This window comes from Nomia melanderi, chromosome 1 (assembly GCF_051020985.1).
Source record: "Nomia melanderi isolate GNS246 chromosome 1, iyNomMela1, whole genome shotgun sequence".
In the NCBI taxonomy this organism is placed as follows: Eukaryota; Metazoa; Arthropoda; class Insecta; order Hymenoptera; family Halictidae; genus Nomia; species Nomia melanderi.
In genome coordinates, this window is record NC_134999.1 from 15,378,228 (window position 1) to 15,402,996 (window position 24,769).

At 34.8% G+C, this 24,769-nt stretch overlaps 3 protein-coding genes and 1 long non-coding RNA gene across 12 annotated transcripts in view; 1 reads left to right on the forward strand and 3 right to left on the reverse strand.

Annotated features, from left to right (window-relative positions):
• The window catches only part of LOC116431069 (venom dipeptidyl peptidase 4), a 447,002-nt gene extending 442,462 nt beyond the window's left edge, over nucleotides 1-4,540 (forward strand). For all 6 annotated transcript variants that reach the window (XM_076374132.1, XM_076374131.1, XM_076374129.1 and 3 more), the window contains one exon: nucleotides 510-4,540. In XM_076374132.1, the coding sequence (XP_076230247.1) occupies nucleotides 510-608 (99 nt within the window). In that variant the 3' untranslated portion in view covers nucleotides 609-4,540. The remainder of the gene's footprint in view (nucleotides 1-509) is intronic.
• Nucleotides 3,741-5,474, reverse strand: RpI12 (RNA polymerase I subunit RpI12). Of its 2 annotated transcripts, XM_031985963.2 has the most exons (4): nucleotides 5,317-5,474; nucleotides 5,010-5,063; nucleotides 4,714-4,930; nucleotides 3,741-4,637 (listed from the first exon to the last, which is right to left on the reverse strand). In XM_031985963.2, exons 1-4 carry the CDS (start codon nucleotides 5,375-5,377, stop codon nucleotides 4,613-4,615), a joined length of 357 nt encoding a protein of 118 aa, XP_031841823.1. In that variant the 5' UTR covers nucleotides 5,378-5,474; the 3' UTR covers nucleotides 3,741-4,612. The 2 variants fall into 2 exon arrangements, with proteins under 2 accessions (XP_031841823.1, XP_031841821.1); XM_031985961.2 differs by lacking the exon at nucleotides 5,317-5,474 and having other exon boundaries at nucleotides 5,010-5,274.
• A 451-nt stretch (nucleotides 5,475-5,925) lies between these two features.
• pns (DENN domain containing pinstripe) overlaps nucleotides 5,926-24,769 on the reverse strand; it is a 40,775-nt gene continuing 21,931 nt past the window's right edge. The window contains exons 2-20 of one of the 3 annotated variants that reach the window (XM_031986009.2): nucleotides 19,335-19,444; nucleotides 17,808-18,028; nucleotides 15,886-16,080; nucleotides 14,820-15,291; nucleotides 14,113-14,249; nucleotides 13,851-14,038; nucleotides 13,599-13,774; nucleotides 13,275-13,486; nucleotides 12,989-13,195; nucleotides 12,502-12,676; nucleotides 12,160-12,424; nucleotides 11,299-11,406; nucleotides 10,561-10,822; nucleotides 10,212-10,479; nucleotides 9,768-10,080; nucleotides 9,472-9,648; nucleotides 9,136-9,349; nucleotides 8,854-9,071; nucleotides 5,926-8,740 (exon numbers count right to left, since the gene is read on the reverse strand). In XM_031986009.2, coding sequence (XP_031841869.1) covers nucleotides 8,882-9,071; nucleotides 9,136-9,349; nucleotides 9,472-9,648; nucleotides 9,768-10,080; nucleotides 10,212-10,479; nucleotides 10,561-10,822; nucleotides 11,299-11,406; nucleotides 12,160-12,424; nucleotides 12,502-12,676; nucleotides 12,989-13,195; nucleotides 13,275-13,486; nucleotides 13,599-13,774; nucleotides 13,851-14,038; nucleotides 14,113-14,249; nucleotides 14,820-15,291; nucleotides 15,886-16,080; nucleotides 17,808-18,028; nucleotides 19,335-19,444 — 3,890 coding nt within the window. In that variant the 3' untranslated portion in view covers nucleotides 5,926-8,740; nucleotides 8,854-8,881. Of the gene's footprint in view, nucleotides 8,741-8,853; nucleotides 9,072-9,135; nucleotides 9,350-9,471; nucleotides 9,649-9,767; nucleotides 10,081-10,211; nucleotides 10,480-10,560; nucleotides 10,823-11,298; nucleotides 11,407-11,937; nucleotides 11,974-12,159; nucleotides 12,425-12,501; nucleotides 12,677-12,988; nucleotides 13,196-13,274; nucleotides 13,487-13,598; nucleotides 13,775-13,850; nucleotides 14,039-14,112; nucleotides 14,250-14,819; nucleotides 15,292-15,885; nucleotides 16,081-17,807; nucleotides 18,029-19,334; nucleotides 19,445-24,769 lie in introns of all 3 variants that reach the window. The other 2 variants (XM_031986013.2, XM_031986012.2) reach the window with 2 other exon arrangements.
• Nucleotides 19,954-24,704, reverse strand: LOC143175889 (uncharacterized). The gene is made up of 3 exons (XR_013000541.1): nucleotides 24,558-24,704; nucleotides 23,534-24,090; nucleotides 19,954-22,659 (listed from the first exon to the last, which is right to left on the reverse strand). It is a non-coding gene; the product is annotated as an uncharacterized LOC143175889 (long non-coding RNA).

Below are 24,769 nucleotides of genomic sequence, written 5' to 3' on the forward strand. Positions count from 1 at the left end.
CACTCTTTCTCTCTCACATCCGGCCGTTTTGTTTGGAAGCTGCTCGTCGTGGGCCAAACATATCTAACATTCTTTGTAGTTTCCAACCTGAGAGGTGGCAAAATTTCTAATAAAAAATTAATGTTCATAGCATAATATCTACAAACAAATAAACTTCACATCGTAACGTAACAGTACAAATTCAGCGAAGTAATGTTTATTTTGTAATAAAGTTGTTATTATTTAAAACGTGTCTATATTATTATATCTATTAAAAGATAGGCAGGCGTAGTAGCATAAAGGTTGGAAACCGCTGTTATAGAATCTACCAAATCATTTTATAAAAGACCACAGTGTGAAAGAATTTCAGTCTAAATTGAATGAAATTTTAGTAAAATTGAATCACAGAATTTTAATCGAAATTGAATTAAACTTTAGTGATATCGAATGAAAGAATTTTAATCAAATATGAAGGATTTCCATGAGTCTCTAATTATCTAAATTAACATGTTGATTTCTCGTTTCCGCAGACATACACGGACGAAGACCACGGGATCGCCCAATCGAGAGCTCACCTGTACCACTCATTGGAGAACTTTTTGGACGAATGTTTCGAAGCCTCATCATGATCACAGCGTTAGACACAAACCGACAATCTAGATCCTCCGCGTCACCTGCCTCACATTCCACCTGTAAATACCCTGTCACGTGTACATACTCGATGTACAATATGTAATATTGTATTGAAGCGTTAGTGTATATAATCGAAAGGGAGAACCTAAAAATAGGTACACTCGACGCAAACAGTCGCAAGAAGAATGGTCCGACCGTTCCTCGTGATTCCGCGAGGGACGATAAGAAAAAAAAAATGAATCGGTATCCCGATGACCGACAATTGTGTATTCGAATCGTTTTTCATTGACAGAATAGATATAGACACTGTTATCAAATTCGAACTCCGGTGTTTTCAAGTGAAAATATAATTGTTCCGTACGCTGTGCTATAGTCCGACTCGAATCGAGCGGGTGTTCGAGGTCACTGTCAACCGGGCTTCCCCGTTAATAACTACCAATATGCTCCATCTCTCGACAACTCGTTCATACCTATAGATACATACTCTGGCTGCCAAACAGAGAGGTAAGCTGATGGTAAAATAGAAATCGGACGTAACGAGAGCGACCACGAACAGCCGATCGATCTCTATCCCTCAAACTGTAGCGTGATTTTACGTCGTGTTGAGGACATTTTTAACCCTTTGCACTCAGAAGGTCAGTCAAGTTCACCACTTGATTTGACGGAAAACTATAAAATCTGATGTTTAACCCTTTACGACGAAGATTCTTTGAAATGTCACTTGGAATGCGACTGAAGTTCACCACTTAATTTTACGAAAAACTATAAAATTTGATGTTTAACCCTTTGTGGCGAAGATTCTTTGAAATGTACGAAACCTTTAACAGACGAAGCTAAATTATATAGCAATTGCTTAACACGTTCGCTGCGTCACAGATTTGTTACAGCCGTAATCCTATATTTTACATAATGAAAATGAGATTAATCTTATAGATATTGTTATTAGAAATTATAAACTATATTTAGGAACTCAATGACTCGTTTCAGTTTCATTTTTCTAATACTTGGTTTAGATTTATTGGATTAAAGAAAATATAATTGAGGAGACCGTCACTGAAATAAGGGCTGGTAGCGAACGGGTGAAGCAATAGAAAAAAAGGAAACTTCGTGTTTGTCTCTTGCTATTTGAGTAATTCAATCATTCGTTTGCGATTTAGTCTTCTTAATATGAATATTTCATCTCGCCGAAATGTCGACATTCGTAAAGGGTTAATGTTGAACTTTGTGAAATATTGGAACAAAATAGCTTTGTTCCTCAATATAATTGTGATTTCTGTTCGAGTTAGTTTCATGTCGTCGTTGTCTCGTGAAAAAATGTTAAATATTTCTAGTGAGGGACTTCCGAGTGCAAAGGGTTGATGACATACGAGAAAACTGGGAAATGAGAAAATACGAGAAATGATAACGAATCAGGGCTAGAATAATGTTATTTTCTGAGAACGTTGTAAAGTTACTGGCTTACGAGAGTATTTATTAGAAACGATTTAACAGAATTTGTTAATATATGTCTTAAACAATATTATTGAGGAGAAATATGTGTACTTAGTGTTTGATAGATCACTGAACACGTTTGCTACTAGCTTCGGTGACGTTCTCACTTATAATATTTTCTTCAATGATAAATCTAAACAAAATATTTAAAAAATGAAACTGAAACGAGTCATCGAGCTCCTAAATATAATGTCGTAGTTTATAATTTCTAATAACAATATCTATAGGATTAATTTCATTTTCATTCTGTAAAATATAGGATTGCAGTCGTCACAAATATGTGACGTGTTGTATAATATATTAATATATATTATATTAAAATATAAATCGTGTATTTTACATAAAGAAACTAAGATTGCTCTTATAAATATTTTCATTTAACCCTTTATAGACTCATGTGAATTTGAAGTCGCGCAATATACTGGGTTAAATTGATTTATTCAATTTTTTATCGCAAAATGACGAATGAAATTCACTAATTAATTAACTTAAACTTTTATACACACAGACTTAAACGTTCAACGTCATTGTAGTTTCAAACTTTCAAAACATGTTCGTTTTAATAAAATTATTTAGACTATTGAATACATTGTTAATTTGTATTCATAGGTTGATATTTATTAACTTCATATTGTATACATATTTTTATAGTCACGAAAAAAATTCGGCCCATGGAGGGTTGAAGTTATAAGATATGACATTATATTTAGGAACTCAATGACTCGCTTCAATTTCATTTTTCCAATATTTCCTTTGGAAGATTTGCTGAGTTGAATAAAATATTACAATTGAGAAGTCTCGTCAGTAAAACAAATGCTGCTAGCTAACGTGTTAACACTAGAACTACCAGGTGGGTCAAAATGACCAATTCCTAATTTCTTCTTTTGGAATGACTGCAGACATATAGATACTTTTTTAAGAAATGATTAAAGAAGCAGATTTAGTAATACATAAACTAAAGTATAAACCAATTGAAATGTTAACTGCTTGGTCTATGATTTGGCTACTTTGCCATTAATAATTTATTGGAAAAAGAGAAAAATTCTAAGCATATGTTATGTATATATCTCCTTTTAAGTATAATAGTTGATTACAGAGGAATAATATTTACTTTGAATTCCAATGAACTGAGTAATATATATATTTGTTGAATCATGTTGAAAATTTTCACAAGTCTCACTTGTTGTTATAGAACAAGGGATTAATAAATTCACGCATACAGCTTTTATAAAGACATTTTCAAAAGACAGTTTAAGTGTTTGGTAGTTCTAGTGTTAAGGAAGCATTTGTACTCTCGAATTGTTTGGGCCAACACACCTACCACCTGTTAAGGAATAACGAACTGGTTGGTAGAGTTTTCTTTAGAATATTTTTTCAACATGACCAGTTCGTTTGTTCGTCCATCGAAGGCCTAATGGACCTGGGATAAGAGATCTGTATAAGTAATAAAGAAAAAACGCTGAAGAAATATTGCATCATATGAAATCCACTGTACAAGTAAGTTAGGGAATCCCCTGAAGACTTCAATGGAGCAGAGAGTAAGGAGCTCTTTTATTATAACGAATTTAAAGAACATGTTCCTCTTGCGTTTTGTTCGTTGTTTTATCATTATGCGAGGCAAGTGTGAGCTTTGTGTGAAAAAGAAATGGTTGATAGTAACTTTCAGGAGTGTTTATAAAAGACTATCCGACGCGGATGTGTTTCTTTCTAAGAGAAAGGAAGCTAGAGATATGTATGCAACAGTACCATTGATAATATTCGTTTTTATTGGGTTTATAGTTTATGGGCAATGGTTAATACTTAATGTAATGTTGATAGAGCTTGTGTTGTAGTTATTATTACATTGTTTTTACTGTTACTTTGTGTTATAATTATATAATGGAAAATTCTAGAAGCTATTAAGATTGCAAACGTTATATTACGTACATATAAAGATAAATTTTGTTTCTTGATATTTTTACTAATATGAGAAAAACCTCTAACTGTCAGAGTTCAAGATTTCCTCTTTGTATATACGATTAAGTTGCTGAAGTGGTTGTTAAAAATTCCTCTATATAATAAAACTATTTCTCTTTATTATTAATGATGATTAATAATATTGCTACCAGTACTACTAATGATTAAGTGTATTTGTAGCATAAGCGATATATTAACAGACTCTTTAAATACAATGATTTTATAATGAAAGGACCACTGTAATGGTTTCAAGAATGGATCAAGAAAAACTTCTCAAACTAATTGTTAACTTTTATTCCAACATATTGTACAAAATATTTAATCGAGTATATACTAATAAGAGGATACAAGTAAAAATACCCAATCACAGATAATTAGGGTGAAAATATACTGATAATTCAGTGGTATTATTAAATTATTATTGTCCCTTGATTGATATTTGTTGAATGTATCGTGAATAAAGCTCTATGTTTTATTAACACAGAGTGTTCATGATTTAATAATTGTTTAACAGTTTTTATATCTTTACAAATATGAATGTACACTGTATATGTTATGAGTTCTCTGTCTCTTTGTATCTAAAAAAAATTATTAAATGTTTGTGAATAGTTCCTGTTTCTAAATACCTTTATATATTATTAAAAACAGACTTACTTGCACTTGGTACATGTATAAAACACAGTCTGCCCTTCATCGGCAGATCTCAACTGTAAGGTGGCATATGACATTTTATCATTCTGACACTGTGGACATTTCCTTTCAACAACTGGACCTTCCGCATCTTCCTCTGTTTCATCCTTCTGTTTTGCTGACGCGTAAACATTGTCCTCATTGAAATTAATTGTATATGACATAGCCATGTCACCGAAAGCTGCAGTCAGTAATACATATCGTACAATATGAACATTAAAATTATTATATGTCAAGATAGTAAAGTAAGAAATAAAGACCTTCAGGACCCCATTCACGTTTGCAGGCATAACATCTCACGTTTCCTTTATCGCCTAACAAAGGTAAAATTGACCCGCAATCAGAACAAAATCCAGGTGTACTTATAAACGAACCACTATCATTAGTTTGCGACATTATTTCTACCGTAGCAAAACGTAATCAAGCAGCACGTGGGCAGAAGTAAACATACTTCTGCTACGATCATAAAGTAATGAACTATAGAATAGACTAAATATCTCTGGCAATTTTGTGATCAAGTCAAACCGTCATACCAGTAACAAACCTTAATTCCCTACATTCAATTACCATTCACCTTAAAAGTCTCGTACATAATAACCAACACGTGATGAGACTTGGAAATTAGCATTATCGTCGATTGTATTTATTTTTTATATTTGTATTTATTAGAAAAGATCGTAAGCTCGATGTATATTTGATTGTATTTACGAAAATTTACGGTTTCGACTGGTGGCGCCATTCGTGGCAAAACGCTCAAACTGGTAGATAAATGTTACCGATGTGGGAATTCACGCGGAGTGATAGTGGCGCCATCTGTGCCAAAATGCTTGAACTGTTGAACAACCAAGTTTGCGCATTTCACAGTAGATGAAGCTATCTTATACATTAATTATTATACTGATAATGTTTATGCAATTTGCGAGGATTTTCTTGGCTCACTGTTTATTTTTACAAAATTAAATATTGTTATTATCTAAAATTATTATCTCTGATTTAAAATCCTAAAATTTATTTTGCAACTTGAAATTTAATTTTAATAGATGTTCCGTTGGTGTATACTGTAATGTCTAATAATCCATTTACAATAATCCTTTCATACATTATGACATAAAATATGATAAACTATTCAATTGATCCGTATGGTAGCACAATTGTTAAACAAAATAACAACACAGCATGAATGAAACTCTTTTATTTGGTAATCTTTTATTCTACTGTACAATGTTATATCTTATTTTGCCATTTTTATATATACAATTCTATTATGACGGTCGTCTTGTAAAAGATTCTATACGATACATCAAGCTTCTTAATTTCTCACTTATGTACAAATCATGTAGAATAACGGTTTTCTCAATGAGGAACAATCGAACATAGATCATGATCAGATAGTCACAACTAAGAAACTTTAACTGAAATCTACAAGTAATCTTATATCCAACTGAGTATTAGAAATCTTGTAGTTCATCGAGTTCGTGGAAGTCATGTAGAAGAATTTATAGTTTAGAAACAATATGATTGTTTAAATTTGTTTTTGCATTCCAATCGTTCTAGAAACATTCTTTTAATTCTACTTAATTTCCAAAAGGGATGACAATCAAGATTGATCTCTTTATTCTTAGAAATTTTTTAAATATTTTCCGTATCCATTTTCTCAGAACTAAAATTAACGTTTTACCTTGAAAGTATAAAGACAAATGATCAGTGTCACTTTAATATAGTTATAATGATAAAAGAATTGTAACTAATATTATAAATTTCTCGTGACTATGACATGACTACACGAGGCACGTGTAAACTATAAAACAAAATAATAAAATGCAACACATGACTTCTTGATCTAAAACGATCATAGTACACGTTTTACAGTTAACTAAAATAACATTTTCTTCATTGTTTTCTTTCAGTCGAAAATACAATTATCATTAAAACGATTGCGTACATACATACATACACATATACACGCATACACACTATTCCCTTAAAAGAAAAACAGGTTTATCATTTACACCTGAAAAAACAGAAAAAGGAATTCAACTAGATCATTATATGAGTATTATTACTTGTTTTAACATTATGCAGTAACATAATTGTTTAACAACTAAATCTGAAGTGTAAACCAAAAACTAATGAAATAATTAATAATAAACCAATAGAATCTACTCTCCTTTTCCTCTTCTCTTCTTCTTTTCATTCATATGTTAACACATTGCTTCCTGCCTCTAATTTGTGACTTGTTTAACAAGAGAATTCAATTAATTTTGAATATAGAAATATGTGTATAAGTTAGTAAAATGTACTTTAGTGTAAAGAAGCCTACGTGCTCCATTTCTATAAACCCTAAAACTTATGAATGGTATACGTTGAAAGAAGAAATTGAAAAATATTTCTACTTGACAAGTAATGTGTTAACAAAAACTAGGGCTTAACTTTTACGTTCACAAATTTACGCAGCTCACAAAGAGTATTTGTTAGCAACATGAATACAATGAATATACACGTTGATCATGTGCGAATGGAGATAAGGGTAGCAACAGAGATGTGTAATGTAATTTCTTCTTTACTCAAAATCAACTGTTATTCAGTATTTGTATTAAAGGAATTTATAAATAAATTAATTTCTTTTCTAATTCAAATATTGTGCCAAATTTTGCAAATCGTCAATCTTCCTTATACTACTTAAAAACAGTAAAGGCATTGAAAATTAGACCATTTGAAATTAGAAGTGTCATTCGCACATAACCATACAAGGGGCGAGCAATATTACAAGGATTAATAATACGACGACAGAATGATTCCTATCTATGCGTTATTGAACGTGAAATATTAGCGGTGAAATTGTACTCTGGTAACTATTCCAGCGAAACGTTGGTATTACCATCAAGTTCCGCCGACCATCAAGTACCTTAAAAGTTTGAAGAATAATTGGGACCAATGTCATGTACCCTGAATGTTAAAAAAATGAACGACCGCACTTCAGAAGTTATAATAAACGATTACGTTATTTGGTCCATTTTTGTAAAACGCATTTGAATGTTTTTTATGATGCATTATATCCTTTTGGTTTTTATATGAACTATAATACACCGGTCGAGCATCAAATCTTGTAAAAATGAAAAGTACAAAATGCAGGAAATTATTTGATCAAAAGAAAAGTACAAAAACCGAATACAATTGCCTGATTTTAAATATGGATAAAACATAAAACATATCATTAAATATTTTTTTTCAACTAATAAAAATAAAAGTATCCGAACGCAATTTTGTAAAAGAGAGTATTATGGAATATCGTAAAAATTTGTTCACATGATTAAACAATGTATAAGAAATGGGAAACATTATACAATACATGAAACTGCTTTGAGAATAACCTTATGTAAACTTTTTCTATTCTATTTTTGGAAGAAGATTCTGTTTTCGTTTTAATTGTTCAATTGAGATAATTACTGATAGAATATGTAAAAACCATACTCTTCCCTTTTATCTTTTCGGTCATCGCGATACACATTGTTTGCGCTTTCCTTAAATGTCTGCTTACTAAAAATCTGTAAAAAAACTAAAGACTTAAGAATAATGACGTTATCAATAATACTAATATTAACAACTAATAGGATCACATCTTTGGTACACGATTCGTCAGTTTGCTTTATACGAATAACTAGGGCAAGATGGGCTGAATTAAATTCATCTTCGCTTTGACTCTTATCTTCATTGTTGTCATAATTTATGGAAACAGAGCAAGATCTACGATTTCTTTATCTATTCGCGTTCGTTATCACTCACGTATTAACGTTCTCATCAAATGATTTGTCATCTAAAAACGACTATTTTACAGTTCTGTAACAGTCTTCATTTGCGTTATTAAATTCCTCTTTAGTTCCTTAATAATAAGTTTAGAAACTTCTTCATTTCTCCAATATAACTCTCATTCTTTTTTTCACTTCATATTATTTAGAATTTGCGAAACTGTGTTGCTTCAAAGAAACATGTCCTACAAAAATAAAATTATATATGAATACTCGTTCAACGTGTATACCGCACAACTATAAAATGGAATAAATGATATGTCCAGATATCACTGATCGTTATTTAAATAAATCTTACCTAATCAAACGGAATGTTTTCTTGTAAGTTAACATATACTTGAAATTCCGTGAGTCAGACTCTTTTCAAGAACAATGTGGAATTCGCACAATGGCTCGAGAATATGAACGAGAAAATTTAATAACGTACGGTTCCTCAGAAATGAACTTTCTTCGTACATGTCTGCGGTAGAACGTGCTTCACTCATTGGTCGTAGCATCGAATGAAGAAGCTGCTCCCTAATAAATAAATCAGCAAACATGAAGTAAGAATCTGCCCAGCAAATATTCAAGACATATTTACCTCGCTGCCAAGCAGATAAACAGTTGAAACTTCCCATCTTTACCAAGAGTTTGGCTGAACATGTTAATCTGATCAATGAGGTGACAATAACATCTCAAAGTTGCAAACCTCTGATTACTCTCTGCATGTGCAGCTCGCCTATCTCTGTTCAGTCGTTGCGAATATTCATCCATTTCTTCCAGTAATGAAATTTCAAAATTCTCCTTGATGCGCACTAAACAGATTTACATTAATATATAATAAACTTATGATTACATATACACTGAAATTTTCATATAACTAAATTGTAGCGATGGAAAAGAGCATCTGTTACAAGATAACAAAAAAATAACTTACAGAGATAGTCCCAAACATAAAAATTTCTGCCAAATATCCTCTGGTTTTTGAACCCGAATAAAAATATTTGCTCTAATGACGGGACGAGACCGCCTTCTCCACAAAGTAAAGCTGTCAGGGAGCCATCTTGGCACTCTCTTCTATAGTGGAATTTAACAATTGCATTTACAGCTTCTCCTATAGACAAGCAGATGAATTACACGTGAACATTAATTTACAATGAAAAACATATAATTCGAAGACACTCGTTTAAATATAAAAATAATAGAGGTCTCTGAACAAAAATAATTAATTACCTAGCATATGTTGCAACTCAACTTGAGATAATATGGGTCGCCTGGGAATACTAGGCGATCTACACCTGGGTGGTGTTGAACATGATTCAACTAGTTCTTCGCTATCAATGCTACGAGGTACTAAAGCCCCTACTAACAATCTCTCGGTAGAGCCATCGTCAATACCTCTGCCGAGCCACCTACCACAAGGAAATTTAAACGTATGCCCTGTAACTTCATTTCTTATCACGACGTGTTCTACCATCCATTTAGGAGAAAGACCTGTATTGTCATGTCCTATGCGTAATGTAGAGAGCACACCCAAATTTTTATGCTGAAATAAAAATGATATCCTTGACAGAAATTTTATAGAAAATTTTCTTTTTATAGAAATAATAGGAACATTTATTTTGGGATATTAAAATATCTTAGGGTAAATAGATTCGAAATGAAACAGATACATACGTGAAATACAAATTCTAATGCTCCCTTGGGTATGGGAACTGGATTTGTTTCGCAAAGGCTGCCTGAAATAGCGATCCAACTGTTCGCTGAAGTAGTAGCTGCACTCGCTTTACGACTAGGAAATATGACAACCCTATATGGCAATTTGGTAGTTGGATAATTGTTAGTGAAACAAAAATAATCTACTGCATTCAATGTTAAAAGATGATACAAGAATTGCTCTTTCTCTTCTTCGCAACGTAGAAATGCTGAACGTTTATATTGACTCCTGTAAAGTTGTATATAATATAAAACATGATTAAGAAGAATATATGTTTGTTAAAATATTTTGATTGTACATGTAAACTACCTCAATAAAGTCGTGTCAGATAATAACGTTTTCAAATGACGAGAAAGAAGTTTCTTCTCCAATGCCAATCGAACCCAAGCTCTGGCATATCCAATGTGAGTCTTGATATCTGTCATGGCTTGAACATTTCTAATATCAAAGAGTAAAGAATCAGGTAAAGGCCTCAGGTGTTCAGGCCCAATCTTTCTGTCTCCAGGAGATTTATGTTTGTCTGATCCTCGGGTTGGTGAAACATCGGTTTCCAATGCCAAATTCGATAAATCTGATATTATCCGATAACATAAAATTTAAATTAAAAACTAATAGAGCAATGATGCATAAAGTAATTACTTTTTTCACAGTGCTTCAAACATATTTTTGGAAATCCATGCAAACAATGTTCATGCTTTGGACACAAACAAAATAAGAATACTCTGTTGATAAAATAAATGAAACATTCCATGTACAAAATACAATTTTTTACTTCAATGGTATTTGCAATCGCATGCTGATTATCCGTATCAATATGTATTTATACTGATTTCACTAATATCGTTTATAATGAAAAAATCTCAAAGACAGTACTACTGAAATTAGTATGTATAATTTTGTAACACTTCTTCAAACATCAATAAATACAATGCACTCATGCAGTTCACTGACAATCATAGGAATAAAATGAAAAGCATTACAAAAGTAATGTTATACGTCAGGTTAACTGAATGATGTTCCTTGTGGCAAGCCAACAATAAGGCTTACCATTAAAATTCTCCTTGATATAAGAAGCAATCTCAAAAATATTTCTGCCCTTAAACGATGAAATTAAACGGTCCGGTAATCCAAAAAATTTATTTGGTGATTTCTTGTCTATTTACAACAGGAAATAAAAAACAAATAAAAGTTAACGGAAAAAGAAATTTTGTTCTATGTTTTAAATAATGATGCAAATTCCAACTTAATTATTCTTCATTGTTTAGAAATTAAATAAAACTATATGTTATGTACTGTGCATATGTTTACATCACCATAAACAGAGAACAATATAACAGAAGGTAGAGGATAAATTATAAAAGAAACATAAATTAAGAAAGTACATATGTAAAATTAATTGAAATGAAATAATTCAATAGAAGTTAAGCAAAACCATTTTTAATGAAATAAAATTATATGTAAAATATTTGATCTGTAAATCGTATTTTTCAAAGCATTTGAAATATGATTTGTCTAGGAAATAGCAACAAATATACATGTTGTGCAATTTCAGCCAAAAACATATAGAGAGTGATAAATTGTTTATCAATATTGAGTCACTTACAACTAATACAGTGCAGAGTATCTACGTATGAGAAACTAATCTCTACTTTTAACACTTTATTTTAAATAAAATAAGGCACGTACAATCAAGTCGTTTCCGTAGCACGCACCACGCTAGCGCTGAATTACCAAATGTGATAAAATGTATTAGGATTCGCGATTACGATGATGAAGCATAATTATTGGGTGTTTAAAAAAAAAGGTTGCAATTCGTGTAATGCGTTCTATGTACCATATAAATATTGCAACGTCTTTTTTAACACGTGTGTGACATATATTGGTGATCACAAATAAATATTAACTTACCAGGAGAAAGAAAATTAGGATCTATAGATTTAGTCGCGTCGTTACACTCTTCCAACTCTTGATACATGGTGAGATGCGACCAAAGAGCACTTTTCCCTTGTTTATTTTGTAATCCATGACTCCAAACACGTTCCAAGAGATCGCAAAGACTGGCAACTAAAGTATTTTCTTCTACATCGGACAAAGACTCCCCTCCGTGACCCAGTGCAACAGCTTCAGAGCCCATTTTTTCAACTAACATCCTTTTTGTCTTCGATTTGCAATCCTTGACACAAGAACAAATTTAAATTTACATTAAAATGTTCTTCTATTGTAACATATCATTTTTTGTTTCCACAATACCTTGAGCAATTTTTCAACGAAAGTCCAATTAGCTTGGGCAATTAATGCTGGACTCATGTCCGCTGAAAGCTTGGTCTGTGGCCTAGGTGACTGAGTCTCTTGAGGTGCAGGTGGCTTCCCATTCGTTTCCATAGATTTCATTTTATACTTCCATTGAGTTTGTCCCCTCCGACTGCTGCATAAAAAAGGAAAATTATCGAATTTAATTCCAAATAATAAATAAAATTGATTGATCAACGAAATCAAACGTCAAGGATTGCTTAAAGAATAAATAAAATTTCTGTGACTTAAATTTCAAAAACAAGATACAATTAATCTAACACAAAGTATGCATGCACAATGTTATTTAAAGTCTTACCGAAGTATGCTACACATGAAGCAGGAAATAAGACAGTACATGTTAGAATGTTATTTTTTATTATATTTTATTATACTTAGTCTATTACTCTATTATATATTAAAGTACTTTTGTATATGACATATATACCTCTGAGCTGGTTCCTTATTTAATGCAACACTGTCTAGCAAAGGAAAACTTCGAAAATACGCTGCTCTATGAGGAAGCATTTCAGTGGGTGGATTCGTTTCGAAATCCACATTTGTTAATCTTAGCTCTAACACCTTCTGTGACTCTTCTACACTTGTGCAGGGTTCGTATCGTGTTGATCGAACAATTCCCTCGCCAACTTTTTTCCTATAAAGACTAGAATAAATATACGAAGGAAAAGGTTCTTATACAATACGAAAGAATTTCTATTTCATTTCAAACTAACCTTAAGAACGAAATTCTTTGGTCAAAAACTCGTATATTAAAATCAAGTTCGCTCCACGTTGACATAACTTTACTGTCTACCAGAGATGCAAACATTTGCGTCTCTAGGAATCTAGACAGAAATGGCAAATGCTGCGTGGGTTGGTCAGATAAAAATGTAGCCTTATCAAAAACATGCATACTGTCTCTATTATTCAACCATTCATCCTTGTCCTATAATACAAAAGTATTTTTTCTTTTACCCTTACAATACAATTGCATTTAAAAAGCCATTATTGAATGTGTTCTCAGTTAAATGTTACGCTTTATAAGCCTTGTTCCTTACCTGACTTGGTTGAATAACAAAGTGTTCATAACTAGAAAAGATCTGTACAAAACGATTCAAAAAAATCTCTCTAATGGCATTATTAAACATAAGTGTCTCTTGATACTCCTCTTGAGGTGTTAGTATCCTTTCTTTTACGTTGTCCTCTATAGAATCAATGTCGTCTACATTCACTCCTGTTACAAAAGGAATAGTTAGGTGAAGGTTTCCATAAATGTTTCACATTGATTTCGAATTAGCTGAATAATTTACCTGTTCGTGTAACGATATCTACTATTCTTTGTAATGCGTCAGATTGTGGTGTTGAATCGGGTCGATCCCAATCGAGAACATCATGTAATGAGTGTTTTCTACGAGGAAGATGAAACCCGGAACCAGGAAGCGTCAAACTACTAGTCATGATGTCGCCATTGTAATGATTGATGACCATGTTATCAGTCCTACGAGATACCTAAATTTTACGCGCTGCATAAAATAGATTCACAACGATAAATATAATCGTCCTTTCACTTACTTTCCTGAGTATGGTACTTTGTACTTGTTTAGAAGAGCTCTAATCTCGGCAATGAATTGCATCTTATGAGGAAACACAGGTAATTCTTCCGGAAATTGGCTACTCTGTTTATCTATATCTACATAACAAAGATTTGCCTGCAATCAGAAAACAGAACATAAATACTGTGTCGCATTACCATTTCTTTCCACGATTCATTTTGATTACCAAACAATATTTTAAGTAGACATATATTTGAAATATAAAATGAAAATATTCCATCCACTTCACTATTCCATTTGAACTATGTATCGTCTAGCATAAATCGTATGTAACCCTTTTACTCCAAACGATCTTATGAACTACCAACTCCAAGCCATTTATATAGTACTCCCGGTAAAAATTCAAATATGTTATATCATAACATTTCTTAGATATTTTCTATTTATTTTTAGGACAAAGTTCACATGTAGCAAATACTAATTTTGATCATTCAAATATATACTATAAGTGGTGCAACAGTGGAGCCCATAGAGTGGAAAGGGTTAAAAAAATCTTGTTCTAAATCCTGCCGGCCCTGAATATCCATTATATTATAATTAAACGTAAAATGGAAAGAGTACAATTTTCAGAGATGAATTCGCTCAATTCCAACTGGCATTCCTAATGCCTCCTACATTCAGTGGTCTACAAGCCTCTAACAAATTGGACGAAAAGTCGACACTCACTTCGCTAGCAATTTTCAGTACACCGCCCTCGCTCTGAACGTGGAGACCCATTATGAACGGTACCGGCGCGTCCAAGAAATGATGCAGGCTGGCGGGCAATATAGGTACGTACACATGTTGCCAGGAAAATGGAAAGAGGAGTGCCGTTATACACTCGGATACCACCATCAGCTTGTGGAAATCCGTGCTCCTGAGCAACACCTGGTTCTCCAACAGGACACAAGTGAATAACTGAATCACGCAGTCGGCGCCGAGCCACGTAAACATGTCTTTCAAAGGGTAATCTAGCATCGGTAATTCCTGCAGCGGCGTCGGATGGTGTATGACCAGTTCCAATGGCGATTTCGCTGGCTCATCGTTGGGAACGAAGAACTTCAGTGACTTTCCAGGCAATGGTACCGGTACATTGTAAAGGAGATTGTACACGTAGGACTCTAAGCTAAGACCAGGTCCTGGGTGTCTAGGAACACATCTAAAACAGGAAATACATATTTTTATAACATTATCCAAACGCATGCGAGGAATTGTATTTAATTAACTTCGTCAGGCATATTGAAATCAGAATGAAATATTCAGTTTTACCAAGGAATTCAAATAATCAAACAAGGAATATACAGTTTCGTTTCACAATTATTGCATCTATAAATCCTTCATTCTTTCGTCTTCGATAATACTCCTCTCAAAGAAATGTTTCTCTATTTTTCTAGTACTAACACTACTGTTACAAGTCTTTTTTACAAACAGTCGTTTAGAAGCTGAAGATTGCCATTTTCACAATATTCTCGTAATAGTATTACTTCCTCAAAATACTAAAATACAATAATAAAAGTGTTTTGATAATGAAAAAAAGGAAACAGACGAAGCAATAGAAATCAGTAATATTAAGGCGCCGCAAGGGACGACAGATAAAAAGAGACTTTGAAGCTTTAAAAAACATGTAATATCAAGAAGTTAGGTTGCGCTTAATCTTAAGATTCCTTCAGGGACAAAACCCTTTGGGTGAATCCTTTATTTCCTGAAACTCGCCAGGAACATCACGCTGTTATGAGTCCAAGGGCTAGCTTACTTGTAGAGATTAGTGAGGAACGTTTTTGCCGCGTGAAGGTAAGGCTGCTGGCATAGCAAGGATATCGATTTAGTCACTAGCAACTTGTCTTTGGTAGAGTCATAGTAGCCTAACGCGGCGCTCGGCGAATGTGCTGATAGCTTGAAGTGCCGTGGCAACGAACGTGTGTTGTGTCCATCCTGTCCTTTTCTTACCCTGAAAAACGAATTTTTCGTAGGGGATTAATTCAATTTAGTTCAATCACATTCAATTCGATGAAAAGATAACTTGTACTATCTCCCTTACACCCGTGGAATACTAAAATTACTGCAGCTTCATGAACATGTAGTTCTTAGATTTTTAGATAAATTAGCAAAAAGGACGGAATTACGCGAGAAGGAATTATTTCGCAAGAAAATTTTAAGGCAGCCGAAGTAAACGCTTCTAGCTAGGCATACGCCCTTAAGGGTGTGTTCTCGTCCGCATACGATTTCTGAAACACACGTGAACGTGATTGATTTTCTTTACGCAAGATGCAAAATGTTTAGCGTCGCGAATAGGGTAAAAATGGCCCACTTTTCTTAAAAGAAATCTTACATCTTAAACATCATGGCTACCTAACGAGAAGAAAGTATATATATATGAAAGTAAATAGAAATAAGGAGAATAGTTAAATAGGCATCTGTGCAATATTCAGTATAGCACTAAGAACAACTGAAAATATAAATATTCAATACTAGATTTACGGAACGCGTCAATTTGACGCATACTGAATCTTATAAAGATTTGGTAGATTTGGTAGATGTTTACGTCGACTTCGATTAATGCAATTATGCCAGTATATACCTAAATTATCTATCTTTAACGAACGAACATGAATGTTTCTAGCGGATTAAACCGTATAATAAATGCCCGTAAACGTAGCGTTAACAATGTAAATGAGATCGGGCCACCTCACCCTTAATTACTCTACGTGACGCTAGTCTCGAACGTGTTAACCTGTTAACCATGGAATTTAGTTTCAAAAGTCCCTCATTACACGTGCAATAAAATCAAACGGTGAATCTAATCCATATAAAGCAAAACAAATTGAACACATCTTATGCTAGCAGCGAATGGGTTACCGTAAGATGTGTCATTGTTATAAAAGAAGGAATATTGTATAGAATGCCTAAAATTCTCGTAGCAGTGAACGTGTTAACCTTTTTAGTAAAGCTTGAAAAAAATCAGTAAAAAAGGTAAGAATGATATCGACAAAATTCAAACAGGATCACATTACGAAATAAAGAGAAAACGAATTAATGTCAATTGTATTTTAATACTTATTGAAAATCATACTAATAATACTCATTCAAAGTCATCAGAGCAAATGGAAGGATCAGATTTCTTGTATAAACAATATTTGCAAATAAAAAGAATCATAGTTCGTTCTTAGTTTGATATAAACACACATAGTATAAAGCATAAATATTGCATTTTCAATTATTTCTTACAAAATCACCTATAAAAGTAACTACAAAATTATTTGTAGCAAATCCCACGCGTTTTCTGCCTTATCGTTCTCGCGTATACAGCCACAGTGCCGATCATCGCGAAACACAACGGAAAGTTAAATTCATAAACAATTTCTTCAATTCGTGGACCATCTGACATAAAGCTTCTAAATAGGAATTCAACCGTTTATAACGTTTTACCAATTTATTTTGAGTTCTCTCGCGACGCGAATAGTAAGGCGCCATCGCACACGCAACGATATCTCATCGTTAGCACTGTTCGCAAGTGTTGCTAACAAGGATACATCGTTGTTCGGCACTAAAAGGGTTGAAGGTTGATCCAGGTTCAACTGTAAGATAGAAAGAGAATCGTCCGACCCGATCGGTGGAACGTTCTCCTCTGAATTCGCGGATAGGCTCGTTTATTAGGACGGCGTAAAGAGGACTCACGTTGGCGGTGTACCGTTTTGGCCGCTGCTCAGTTCTGTGATATGCATCGCCTGCAGTGTTTGCATAGCCGCGCATATTTTCCGGTTCCGGCACTCCTCGTAGAAAACAAGACTGAACCCGTACGTTCTGTGCCCGTCCTCCTTGGTGAGCACGAAAGAGTGGAACGTCGGCTCCACGGAGTGCTTCTGGGTGCGGAATCTCAGCCCGCTCGGTAGGCAAAGCTGAAAGATTGAATATCCGATGAGGATGCGCCATCCCCGCGTCGCCTTTTCATTTCCCGCCGCCCGACGCTTCTCTTTTTCTTTTTTTTTTCTTTTTTACAACCGCAACTGGGACAACCCGCGACCGTTTCGCTAACTGTGTGCACTATCCCGTCGATCGAGACAGGCCTGCCTTGTCTCATCCCCTGCCGCAAGGGCTGTACGCAGGCTAGAAAGCACGAAGACCTAGTTACCGCACGGTGTACGATGATGATGGCGCGATCGAGGAACGCTTTGGTTGCTACTTCTTGCGACCGTTTAAATCTCGGTTTTATTTGACGCGCTCTTTTCTGTCTGGGACTCTTTGCATTTCGAATTCGGCTTTGTATCGCGATGTGATCGTCTTTATGGATTTTATTATTGTTATTGAATCTGTCTAATCTCGTTTTGTCTGAAGCATTGTGATCTGTCTGAGATTCTTTTTGTTTGGAATTCGGCTTTGTATCGCGATGTCTTCTGCACGTCGGTACAGCTTGTAGTTTGTAAATGATTGTAAAATGTTTTTATTTCTATTGTAAATATACTGTACTGGTTTATGAATTATAAGTGTATAGATAGAAGAGGTGATTTAGATAAAAGGGTGGTAATTAAAATGATTCAAAATTTGAAGACAGTTAAGAAACAAAATGTTCGGATTGATGAAATATTCCTTCCTGTTTGTGAGAATAATAGCTAGTAGCATTACAAGGTTACATGAAAATCGTCACGTGTCTCTTACCCAACTTCTCTAAGTAGAGACAGTGAGCACTAGGCGGACACGTTAATTAAGAACGAACCAGGCGACCATTATTCTAGGCTTGGTTCTCTCGAAAATAAATCCTTACGTAAAGTCTTCCATTCACGTTTTTAATTGATCGACGAGTTACCCAACGCATTCTATATTTAAATGACAGATAAACCACGTGTAATTACATGATTCCTCCGAATAAAGACTAAAAACAAAATACATGAGAAGTAGATGAAAACTACCCCTAAAGTAATATTAGTTCTCCTTCGCCTGGTTCATTCCAAAAAAATATACAAACTATATTTCTATATTCACATAAAATTATAAATATAACCTAAATACAAAGGTATTCGAATAACTCATAAACTATGAAACTTTGTATAAATTTTCGAAGGCAAACTTGGAAGTGAGAATTGTGTTATTCAATTCATAAATTCCGAGCACTGTTTGTACAGTTTCAAAGTGCATGGTGTTCCGTTCGATTTATATATACGTTAATTTTATTCGCGTGCGAACTAATTAGTTTAGTGAAATGTATACCATGCAAACAGCGTGCTCGTCGAAAGGATTCCATGGTACAGAGTCCGGATAGTGTCCCAGTACTTTGCTCTTATACGCCCGGTCCAGAGGTGTGCATTGTAACGAGTCCCCTGGAACAAAAGATATAATGCCTCGTTACACTCGGGCTACCATTTATCTGCCATTCAATTCCGTAAAACAATTTGTTTCGTAATTAAAATGAACTTCTACTCGATTACTTGCTTCGGTCGTAACTTGCGTGGAAAGAGGCTTGAAATATGAATTAACGGATTAAGAATCCTCGTTGAATAGTTTATAGAAATAGTACCATAGAATTGAAACCTTATTTGCATTAAATCCACCGGAAACTTCTGTCCAATAATGTCATCTCAAGTTTCCGAGGATAAGTTATTCTACAGAAATGGAATCCACAAACTACCAGCAGGAAACAGGTAATTAGTAACAGAAGGAGTTACATTGTTCAGTAAATATTAATGAATGCATCGAAAATGTATTACTTTATTTTCATTGAAAAATGGTCAAAACTTTGTGGAGCATTTCATAAATAATTTGTCATGGGAAAATATTTATCATAATAATCAATATCGTAAGAAAATGTTTATTATAGTAATGTTTGCGATTCTATAATTTCATGGGTAGTTTTCTCATCGTGTTAAATATTTTGTGAATATCTTATTTACTGTGTAAACGGCGGCAGTCAACGGTTTAATAGGATATCGTATAAATTTGTTTTATCTTTTTTAAAGAGGATACTTAAGTGGATTAATATTGAAGAGTCACGGAGTAATTAAAATCACAAAGGTGTATGCTAAATTCAACGGTATTGTTTGCAAATGCGTCTGTCCGCTAATAATTTCTCAAAATCAAAATTCCAACTAGAAAATTACACGAACGAACGACGTGCACCCGTGCTGATTGACAATGAGCAACGACCGTGACATTTTGACCAAATATTTAAACATGTGTATGTATACCCGGCAAGTGACGCAAAACTCTGTCTTTCGAATTCACCGTCGTGACTTATTTCAAGATCGAACAAGATAGGGCTCATAAATGTTTCAAACCGCTGAACGATACCTGATCCGGATAGACACTCGGTTAAAAATTCAAATCAGAATGTTTCCGAATGAATTTTCATCGAATATGCTGTAACCATTTCCGACGTTCTCATGATTCTTTAAATTCCACATGCGATGCATTTTTATTCCGTTACCTAACTAACGGGTGCACTACTTTCACGTAATAACACAACACCGGTAATTCCCGAATGTAAATCTTAATGGCTGCCACGAACAGTATGTTTTCCGAGAATTTTATTACACGAAGGTAGTTACAATGTCAAATTATCGTTCAAACTTGTAGATCCGAAGAACACAATACTGTCGTACGAAACAATGATCTCTGAACGTGAATACTGACATTTATATCGAAAGAAATATTTTCTAGAATTTTTGTATACGAAGGTAGTCCTAATTTCAAATTATTGTTCAAACTTGTAGATCCGAAGAACACAATACTTTCGTACGAAAGAATGATCTCTGAACATGAATATTAAAAATATCAAAAGAAATATTTTCTAGAATTTTTGTGTACAAAGTAGTTATAATTTCAAATGAAACTTGCAGATCCAAGGAATATAATATTTTCGCAGAAAACAATAATTTCTGAACAAGAATATTAAAATCTATATAAAAAGAAATAATTTTGTTGAGAATTTGTACGTAAAGAAGGTAGATTTAATCTTAAATCGTTCAAAGAAGTCAACCTATAAAAATTGCAAGTTTAAATTACAAAATTGAAAAAGGCACCTTGCAATCCAGAAACGTAGCTCTAACATCGTCGTCGAGATATCTCGCGGTGCAATGCCGTTACTCTCACGCTGCGGTCAACTTATCATGCGGATATGTTTACATTTCTCACTAGGCAGTGAGTTATTTCGCGATTAATTTGTATTGGATAACGTAAGCGCAGTGCAAATTGCAAAATTCCATTCAACGTACAATGGAACTGCGTCATAAAATATCTCGTCACCACAAACTGATTAAATCAGAATCCCCAAAATCTATTGAGAACTATATAGAACCAGACAATCAAACTCCATACAAACACACCATGAAGAACATATAAAATTGAATAATTGTAAGTAACTATCTAAAGAGATAACAGAAGATCTATAACTATAATACAAATCTCTAAAATGATGCTACAAAGAGAGCTTCTTTATAGCTTCATTCGAAACGTCATTCAAAATTCTACATTGTTTATTTAAATTTATTTAAATCGCACGATAACATAATTACACAGTTTCCCACAGTTGTATATAGCGTTACGTTATTTAGGTTAGCGAAAGATATTTAACACTTTATCAACCGCTCCTGACCGAGGCAACTAGTTGACAATGATTTTCAGCAAAACCTATGTTTTTACTTGCAAACCCCTAACTGTAAAATCAAAGTGTCAGAGAATCTCTTTATGTCCTGATTTCTTCAATTCTAAAGCAGAGTAATTTGAAAAACCAACTGAAAAGCTGATAAGCTTGTATATAATAAATAATTAACATATTCCCATCCTATTCACAAAACTGAAGGTTACCAATGCATTGCTAAATAGTCCTACCTATACAAAATAATTTTCATTTTAAAAATAAAAATGTACAAATCAACTATCCATCGTCAATCGAAAAGCTTCGTAACATCCGCATAATGTAAAAGAAACACAACCATATGCTTAGCTCTATATCTTACAACTTCTGTGTGAAGCATTCCTCTGTATCACTCATACTTTTTAAGTTATTGAGTTCTGCCGCACTGTGCCCGTCCCAATTTACAAACTTATCTTTCAACGGGCCGCGGCGGAACGAGACGTACGGATTTCGTCTAAAAAAGAACTACTTATAAAGGGGTAAAAGAGAAAAACGAGGAGAGTTTCGAAAGAAGTTACATCAGGGCCGCGCCGTGTATTCACAACACAGTCTCCGCATTGTTCTTGGCGCGACGCAGCCTAAGTGCATCTCGGAGCGTTGCGGAGCTGCTGCACGCGGCCAGCCGGACGGGGATGGTCCGCAGTCTTCTTCCTTTCCTGGGAAAAATTAGAATCTCTCCACGGCAACGTCGGCAACTTGTTATTGAACGTGGTACATATCCCCAGGCAGCTCGACCTGAATGAGACTGTTGAAGTCTTGGCGACGTTCCAGCTGCCTCGTCCACGGTGAACACAAGAGCACCCTTGTGCGGGGTTAATCGTTCATGATCGAACTGCCATCCAAGGAGACGCGGAGGAATGTGTACGCGCAGTGGCCGCGTATGGACAAAACTCCGAAATTCGACTATTCATGTAAAGAATATTAAAGGTTAGCAATGTGTCGCTAAGTAGTCTTTGCTGTAGAAAATGATTGTCATTCGAAGAATCAATTCCGTTTCTCTATCTGTATAACGCTGGCAAACGTAGAATATGCATTGTCATTGGAAACACTTCGTAATGTCCCCGTGATGTAAAAGAAGATATAACCACCGTATGTTTAGCTTTATACTTTGCAACTTTTGTCTGAAGCATTTGTTTGTATCACTCGTACTTTTTAAGTTATCGAGTTCCGTCCAGAAAACGCGTTTGGCCGCACTGTGCGTCGCGGTCAGTGAAAATTTCATTGGAATGTTTCGCAATTCAATTAAATGATTTAATATTACATTCTTTTCATTTCGTGCATTTTGCTCTGTGAAATATTTTCGTTTTCAAGTAACAGAGAAACAAAATTCTTCTGTCTGACAAGAAAGGGACAAAAGAACTCTACGTCTATGTTCTTCCGAAATCGCAGTCTCTTGTAGAATTAGTGTTAACACAAAAACTACCAAGCAGTCGAATTGATTTTATGCAAAGTTCTTATAGAAACTCTGAAAATCCATCTATTGAAATTTCGAATCATTTGTAATTCAGTCTGCGCATTACTGAATCAATTTACTTAGTATCTTCCCAGAGAAGCATTGATTACTTTTTCAATAAAATTAAAAAGAGAAATTAGGAATCAGTCATTTCGGCTCACCCGGTAGGTTTAGACCAAAACCACTAAAAGACCAGAAGAGGGTCTATTGGACCCATGTATATTCTAATTGAAAAACATATCTTTTATTTAGTTTTCCCAAGCGGAACTTAGCAAAACGAACTGGCAGTCTAATAGTGAAGTACCGAAACGCGTCAATACTCACCACCGGAGAACCAAGAAACTAATAACGCTCATATTGGATCACCCCTGCTGCGTTTCGAAAAACCGTTGAAATTAACGGTTCTTCCTTCCCAAGAAATTTTCGCGATGAGTGATCTCCTCTATTTTGAGAAGAAGGGTTGAGGAAAAGAAAGAGAAAAAACAGCGGAGAGCTGATGCACGAGTGCCCTGCAGCCCGAGTGACTTCTAGTGGTTGCAGAAAGTAGGCACCCGGATTTTAAAGTGCTCCCCGGGCCTTTTACCCCCGTTCCCCCGATCCTGCGACTCTTCCGCAAACATCATTACACCATGACGCAGTTCGTTCTGCATTATTCACGAATCACTTTTCGTTACCGTCATTATTCCCTTCCGCTCGCAGGTGCGCTGCATGCGACAAGAGAAACATCATTGTCTTTGAATCGTGGAAAAAATCGTCCTCGCTGTGTACTTGTTTTCTCCACGTTTAATTAGAGTTCCGTTTGAAACGTTCATTGCGTCCTCGTTGGTACAGAGAACGTTAGACATCCTCATCCTCTTAGCACGAAGAAACCGAGAAGGAATCTGTTACAATTTTTAGGATCATTAGTGAAACTGTCCCATTACAAAATTTTGCAAATATTCAAATTACGAAGTCATTGCGACAGATTTCCAATTAAATTTGTATATTCGACGAGAGACCCTTCGAATTTCAATAAACGTGTTCGAACTGAATAAAGAAAGAAAATTTCGGTACAGCGTTGAACGATCCGATAGTTCTAGTGTTAAAGAGGCGGCAGGTGTTACGAGTAGCAGCTGCGCTTCTCTACGGGCGGAGATGAACAGACTCAGAAAAAAAAGGGGCAAGCCGAAAAACCGCCCCGACAATTTTTCAGGGGCCCCGAGATGCGAAATCAGAGCGACGTTTGCATAATTCTTCCGTCCAGACGACTTTTTTGCCCGCGTACTTAGCTGCGTCTTCTTATCGTGCCTCGGTGGAAATATTGCACGTCCGTCTGAACACTTTTGGCATCCTTCCCTGCCGAAATTACCGAAGGGGGTTGCTGCATCGGCCATGACAGTTATCGCCGCGGTTGCAACGCCGTAAAAACCTTTATTTCCTTTAGGCTCGGATCGACCGACGTCGGGGATGTTACGTGACGAGGGTTCCTTCTCCTCTTCTTCCTGATCATTTCTCCCCCCTCCCCGCGTCGCTCCGTCATTCGAGACCCTGCATCGTTCAGATACAATTCCAACAGCGATT